Here is a 7,931-nt window from a genome sequence, read left to right on the forward strand (position 1 = left end):
GTCCGAGGAAACTGAGAGAATCCATTCAATAAAAGAGGAAAAAGGCGAACCAGAGGTTTCCCCGAGCAGGGAGGTCTGGAGTGCGTAAAAACGCGGATTCCCTGGTGCCTCAAGAGTGGGACGGTTCAGTTTCAGCCCCTTCAAGAAGCCGGCAGAACAGCCGGGCCAGCCTGACTCAAACCCGCAGATAGTGATTGAGAGTGATGCTTAAATGGATTAGAGAGAGAGGGAGGGAGAGGGAGAGGGAGAGGGAGGGGAGGGAGATTTGCCATGAAGCTTTCTGCCCTTGAGCACGCAGGGCAAATCTGATCCAGTAAAGTAGACAGCGCGCGCACCACAAGTCCATATTCTCACTTTCGGATACTTCACTAGTACTCACGCACCCTCCTCCGGTAATTCAGCATCTCCTGCAGAAGTAGGGCACCATCCTCCCCTGACAAACCGACGGAGCGTGCATTAAAAAACTCAGAGAGAGATAAAGATAAAAAACAAACACGGAAGAACCGCATCCTCGCTGCGGGAGGCGATGCCGTTTCCACACGGACGCAAGTCGAGCGCTCGGTGAGTCCATCTCAACTACTTCAGCGACCCGGATGAACGCACGCAGCTCCCGTTTCCGAAACGAGCCTGTCAAAGGGGCTCACTTTTGATTTATGTTTGAAACGCCAAAAAGTTGCTTTTGCTCGAGTTTGCACGCAAAACCAGCCCTCTTGCCGTTAAACGCGAGTTGCAGCGCGGAATGTGTTTTCTCGGAGCATCTCTTCCGCAGTTCTTCATCTTTAGTGTCGGGACGCGCGCGCGGCACACCCCGTGCGTCTCCGTCCGCTCTGCAGAGGGAAGACCAATTGCAAACTGTTTTCTGATGCTAAACTACCAGAGTTATCAACTTTAGTCACGTTTTGTGTCACATTACGGATGTTGCATTGGCTGCAGGGTGTGCATGAGGAATATCGATGCTTGTTTTGAGTTTTATTACAGTATCTACAGTATGGAGGAGTAGCCTGTTCTGTCTGCGAGTGGAACTTGTACGGTTTTTACGTGAGGCAATACGAAAATGTACTATATAACAGTTTTTATTACTTTTCTATGCCTGTCAAATAATCGGGTTGTGGTTAATGAAGGATTTGGACGTTATGTAGACTACTATGTGTTTGTTAAATTTGAGGTAAAAACTGGTAGTTGTATTTGCCACGGTGACGATATTTCAATCATTACGGTAAGATTGAATATTAAAGTTGACAAATGCATATCATTAAATCATATAATATACATTTACCAACCTACAGTATATAAACTGTTAAATGACTTAAAAGTTCGCCACAACTGGCCTCCCAAAGCCCATGCACAGAATACATCTAAAAAAACAACTACTCAACATTAAATGTACTTAAAGGATAACCTTTTAAATAAAACCTAAAACCTAAAATGTAAAAAAATAAAAAGTGATTGTTTGTGCATTCTTAAAACGACCATTTCCCCATAATTGAAATGCCAGTTCATACATTTTATTTGTAGAACGTTTAAATATTTTACCATTAGAGCGCATGCAATTCAATCTAAAAATATATTTTGTTTACAGTAAAATTACATGCAAATATATTTTCCACTTGATCTGAAAAAAAGTGTCTTAATGCAATCAGGTTGATTCAGTCATATGAAATATTTTTTACTTGAATAGATCCTACCATGTGAAGCACATGGTTACTTTACCAGATTTTTACATGCATGCATTGCATTTGCAATCTTAGAAATGGATGTCATCGCTATGCGTGTATTTGCACGTGAGACCATTCCTCACTCCTCCCATTTCCCAATGGAAATGAAATGTGGTTTATATAATGTCTGTCTGTGAAGTGTGTATGTATGTATGTGTGTGTGTGTGCAATGTGCATGTACCACGCATGTTCCTCACTCCAGACTCGTGTTGTATGTGATATCAGCCATCTGTCCAGACTGGTGGTGGTTCACGGGATGACATCCAACGTCTGTTTAGGTGGGGGGGTTGGCAAATTAGACCATCAGCAGAAAGCAGCGCTAGAAAAAAACAGGCTGACATCAAGTGCTTGTGTACAAAAGAGCAGTGAAGTTAAACACTAAAATGTGTGGTGTTTGCTTTCAGGACCATGGACAGCAGCTGCTGAGTGAAGGATGCGACCAGGCAGATATTTCTGAGCTTGGAAAAGGGGAAACCCACTTCATGTGACCTTCGGGACATAAATATGCTCTGCGGTGACGCAGTCCAGGAGCTGCTATGGATGTAGGTCCAAGTAAAAGCATCAGCACTTTTGACCCAACATATCAGGACAGTGTCCAAACACACAGAAGTAAGACCGAAGTCAATACACAAAAAAATAAACTTGCTTTACAAAAACTCCCCTCAAACTTATAACAACAAAACATTTATGCACATTTTTCTATATATCTGACTTTTTCCTTTTGGAGTAAACGAAAGCATGATCGTGGCGAAGTTATGGGATGTTTTAACCTGACCACAGGCGCTGCTGTTCCATGTTAACACGTCGCACCTCTGAACCCACGGTGGTCCCTTTCCCGTTTCTCCGGACCCTCGGAAATCCCCTCTTATTCGCACGCCTGCCATGCGTGTACACGCGGGACTCCTCTACCTGCTGGTGCATGTGCTGGCGAGAGCAAGAGGCCAGTACGACCTGTGCAAGTCTCTCGTGAGCACGGACGAAGGCTCCGTGTGGGAGCATTATGCGTGCCAACCCAAAGCCCAGGCCATGAAGGAGTACATGCGCATCCGCGTCGAGCCACCGGGCATCACCTGCGGGAACCCGCCGGAGAGATTCTGCACCCTGGTGAGTCCTCTTTAAGAAGTTATTACTTTTATTGATCAAGGAAGCATCAAGTTGATCGAAAGTGACAGTAAATACATTTATAGTGTTAAAAAAGATTTCTCTTTTAAATTTTCACAGAAAATATGAAGCAGCACAACTGTTTTCAAAATTGATAATAATCAGAAATGTTTCTTGAGCAGCAAATCACCATATTAGAATGATTTCTGAAGATCATGTGACACTGAAGACTGGATTAATGATGCTGAAAATTCAGCTTTGATCACAGGAATAAATTACATTTTAACATATAGTCACATAGAAAACAGATCTTTTCAATTGTAATAATATTTCTCAATATTACTGTTTAACTGTATTTGTGATCAAATAAATGCAGCCTTGGTGAGCAGAAGAAACTTCAGTCAAAAACTTTTTACAAAATATCACCAACCCAAACATATGAATGGTTGTGCAGGTGTTCTGAGAAATCGAGCCACAGGCTCTGTAAAATATATTAAAGTGTTAAAATCAATATTAACCTCAAAAACATATCAAATACCAACTTTGAAAATCCACCAGAAATAGTACACCATCCGGGAAACTTTGGCCTGCTTTTGTCAACATGCTACTGTAAGATCGGGGGACATATTAATTCCAATATTGCATACTATTCGGAACAGACAGTATGTGAAATGGGGAAGTAGAGTGTGATATAAATACACACCATGCTAATTCCTGTTTCTCACAACCAGAAATTCAAAGATTATGTGTCACATGGTCAGCAGGCTTGACAGCGATTTGTTTCTTCTTGCATGCTTTTTTCTGCTCATTAGCCTGACAAAAACAATTAAGTGAAGGAATAGTTCACCAAAAATCAAGCATCGCATCAGTTCAGACAGGCCACGTCAGTCAAGCTCGCATCAGCTGATAGTCAGCTGTTCTTGACGTGTACCAATCCAGTTTTAACACTTATCACAGCGGTCCATTTAAATTCCCATTCTCCAGCATCTCTTCTATAGCATCGCTGCTCGCAAATCAAACTCCCTTCTCCATCCCCAACTCCACCTAACTGAACCTGTAATCTAATCTGACTTTGTTTTTCCGTATACAGTTCACTATATTGCAAGCATTCTCTATCATGTATTTTGTATTTTATACAACTCATATAAATTGTGAATTGTAATTATGTATGCATATACTGGATCTGTTCTGTACCCCAGGGGGGTTTGACTTGCTGCTTTCCCCGCTCTGTCCAAGCATGGCTGCATGGACAGGCGTGGGGAGTTTTGCCCAGAACAGAACCATACCGCCAACACTAACTGTATGCTATATAATTATAATAACTATACTTTGACGAAGTGGTCCTGACTAAAATGAATATTTGCTGACAGTTTACTCATCCACAGGCCATCCAAGATGTAGATGTGTTTGTTTGTTCATGGGAAGAGATTTGGAAAATGTAGCATTGCATTTGTTGCTCATCAATGGATCCTCTGCAGTGAATGGGTGCCGTCAGAATGAGAGTCCAAACAGCTGATAAAAACATCACAATAATCCACAAGTAATCCACACCACTCCAGTCCATCAGTTAACATCTTGTGAAGCCAAAAGCTGCGTGTTTATAAGAAACAAATTCATCATTAAGACGTTTTTAACTTCAAACCATTGCTTCACCCAGTGAACTATTCTTTTATGATTACTGCTTAACAGTTGCACTCGTTCATCTGATTAAGTGATGCATTGAGTTTGCATCTTCTGGTTGGTCTTAAAGCTTTGTTTTAGAAAATAAAACAAAAAATATATAATGATTATTGCACAAAAGTGGGCTTGACTAACTAATTATACTAACTTTATAGAATTTACAAAGTGTCAATTAGTACCTGGATGGGATGGACCGCAGGCAGATGTTTCCGGACTGTTCCCTGATTAATTTTTTGACCACCAGCCATTGGCCAGTGCAAACTAAGCAGGGCCCGCAGAACGGTGCCAAACTGCACCCATCATGGGGGCGGAGGTCTCAAAGCAGCATTCATTTGAGCAGGATCTGCCGTGCAGGTCACCGACTGCAGCAGAAAAAATGCAGCTGAGGTCAGCAGGCGTGGAGAGCAGAAGGCAGAGGTGTTGTTTACCCACATGGGTTTGTTGGCAGAGTCAGGCTCACAGGAACAGAGGACTGGGAGGATGTCGAATTTCACTTCGCTTATAGCAGGGTCAGCAGGTTATTCTCAAGGGCAAGGAGGTCACACGGTGCACTATGGGTTTTATAAAGTGATATCGGGGTGGACAACAAACAGAATCAAAAGATATTCCATCAGTCAATGAGTTCTGATAGTAAAATAAAATTTGATTGGTGTTTGCCCGTGCAAAATTTGCGCAGCTGTAAATGTGACCACACCTCTGGGATGCTGTGGATGGTTGCTAAGGTGTTGCTATGCAGGTGCCATGGTGTTCTGGGTGGCTGCTAGGTTGTTTCTTTCTGTCTGGTGCAGGGTTATTTACATTTATTCATTTTGCAGATGCTTTTATACAAAGCAACTGACAGTCGAGGAAAACAACAAGTGGTTATTATAGTTAACAAACTAAAACCATTTTAAAAAATCATTGCTTGAAACAGAATGAATTTTAATTGAAATAATTTTATTTCAGCATCTCTCACAATCATTTAGTTTAACTTGATGTAACAACTAAAAAAGAAATAATAAAGAATTAAATCTACAGATATATAGACATAAAAAATGACCAAAAAAATTTGACTCGGGCCCATCCTTCAATGTAAGGCTGTGACATTTTTTTCACCTGTTTAATGCTTTAGCTTAAGAGCAACAGTAACAGTGATGCTTGACTTTGCAGAAGAAAAAAAGAAGCAAAAGGTTGCGCAGGCTGAAGAGAACAAGAACATAAATAAATACTAGTGTCAGGGGAAAAGAGGTAATACAACCCTGATTAAATTATCCAGACACTGCAATGTCGTGCACAAACAAACAAACTTTGTCCACTATGATTGTGCCTTTTCACAATGAAGCTGATAAGTCTCTGCCGGAAAATACACATACACAGTAGAGTTATTGGTCTCGCGTGAGAGCCGGAAATGGACACAGCTCTCACATACTTAACAGTTAATGATCTGTTTAATGTAAAGCTAAAGGAGACCCATTTTCCCATACTCGCTCTCACTCTCACAACTTAAAGGGATAGTTCACCCAAAAATCACAATTCTGTCATGATTTACTTAGACAAGACTTGGAATATGGTGTTAAGATTACTGTATGTGTATGACTACTTCTTTACCTTATTTTTAAAAGCTTGGTAGCATTTGTCCCCATTTACTTTCATTGCATGGAAAAGAACAGTGTGAACATTCTGCAAAACATTTCCCTGTGTTTTATGATAAGTAAATGATGACAGAATAATCATTTTTGGGTGAACTTTCCCTTTCAATCATGATTGCGTAAATGTGTGTGTTAGCTTTTCCAGATCTGGTTTAAGTAAGAATCAGAGTATCTTTTCAGAGTATCTTTGCATTCCACAATATAATTCTGTCATCATTGAATCACCATAAAACACAAAAGCAGATGTTTTGCAGAATCTTCACACTGTTCTTTTCCATGCAGTGAAAGTAAATGGGGACAAATGCTGCCAAGCTTAAAAAAAAATCAGCAAAAAGCACCATAAAAGTAGTCATACATACAATTTAAGCATCATATTCCAAGTAATGTGAGTTTGGAACAGCATGAGTGTGAGTAAATAATGACAAAAAATGTGATTTTTGGGTGAACTATCCCTTTAAATATTGTTTGTGCAAATGTGGGTATGTATTAGCTTTTCCAGTTCTACTTTAAGTAAGAATCAGAATTTTTAGAGTAACTTTGCATGCCATAATATTCAATCAAATCCATCTAGGGGAGCAGTTCACCCAGAAATCACAATTTGTCATCATTTTCTCACCCTGATGCCTTACATGACTTGGAATATGTTGCTCAAATTGTATGTATCACTACTTTTATGGTGCTTTTTAGTCATTTTTTTAAAAGCTTGACATGCAGTGTTTCTCACTATTTACTTTCAATGCATGAAAAATAACAGTGTGAACATTCTGCAAAACATCTGCTTTTGTGGTTTATGGCAAGCAAATCATTACAAAATTGTCTTTTTTGTTGTTGAACTATCCCTTTAAACCCCACATTTGGATTTGTTTGAATATTGTGGCATGCAAAGCTACTTCAAAATACTGATTCTTATTTAAAACAGAACTGGAAAAGCTAACACACACTCATATACACACACAAACCCTTGAATTGCTGTGCCGGAGTCGGCCGCTAATGGACTGCCCTCTGGAATGTTCCTCGGGTCGTCCCGAGCTCTTTAATATTGATGGGGCCCCTAATGGTCCTGCAAGCAGACATCCACAGCGCACCCTTTTACATTCTAGACATGACGAGGTGGGGGCAGGCTGGCGCAGTCAGCACTTTACAACAGACGGGATCCTCCCTAGTATCTCTCCTTCCAAGAAAATGACAAACGCAGATGACAGAGAAAAGCGGGGTGGAAACAGAGTACTGTTAACCGACAGCCAGGTTAATATTACTGAGAGTGTTAAAAAATTACAGCATCTTTGAAATACAGCTTGAGCTATGAAAACATACAGTAAGTTTCAGCGCTCAGAACTTCCCCGCCAGTCCAAACAGAGCGTCTATTAAAACTAAGAATACAAAAATGTCTTGTTTTAAAGTTCCACAACGTTCTGACTTAAGTTAGATAAACCCATCAACACATGACTGTCCACATTTACACATTAATGGCACTTACTCAGTGTTCAGAAACCTGGCCCACACACCTACAAGGAGGAAGACTATAAAAACACTATTATTCCAAAACAGCAGAAATATAACAAGAATAAAACCAAAAAGTTATGAAAAGAGAGAGTGTAAAATGGTCAACTAAACAACTGTTTGTGGCACAAAAATGGGACCCACTTTATATTAAGTGGCCTTAACAACTATGTACTTACATTTAAATTAATAATTTGCTACAATGTACTTATTGTGTACATACATGTTTTTACATTGTACTTATATTTAAAAAATACCTGCATGTAATTACATCTGTAATTAATTTCTGTAATTACATTTATAATTA

The 7,931-nt window shown here is 40.0% G+C and overlaps 1 protein-coding gene across 5 annotated transcripts in view; it reads left to right on the top strand.

The window, feature by feature from the left end:
• Positions 1-307: 307 nt before the first annotated feature.
• Positions 308-7,931, top strand: part of ntng2b (netrin g2b) — a 75,139-nt gene continuing 67,515 nt past the window's right edge. For all 5 annotated transcript variants that reach the window (XM_016509539.1, XM_016509538.1, XM_016509540.1 and 2 more), the window contains exons 1-2: positions 308-561; positions 2,120-2,819. In XM_016509539.1, coding sequence (XP_016365025.1) covers positions 2,598-2,819 — 222 coding nt within the window. In that variant the 5' untranslated portion in view covers positions 308-561; positions 2,120-2,597. The remainder of the gene's footprint in view (positions 562-2,119; positions 2,820-7,931) is intronic.

This window comes from Sinocyclocheilus rhinocerous, unplaced genomic scaffold, assembly GCF_001515625.1.
Source record: "Sinocyclocheilus rhinocerous isolate Xijiao unplaced genomic scaffold, SAMN03320098_v1.1 scaffold1045, whole genome shotgun sequence".
Classification (NCBI taxonomy): domain Eukaryota; kingdom Metazoa; phylum Chordata; class Actinopteri; order Cypriniformes; family Cyprinidae; genus Sinocyclocheilus; species Sinocyclocheilus rhinocerous.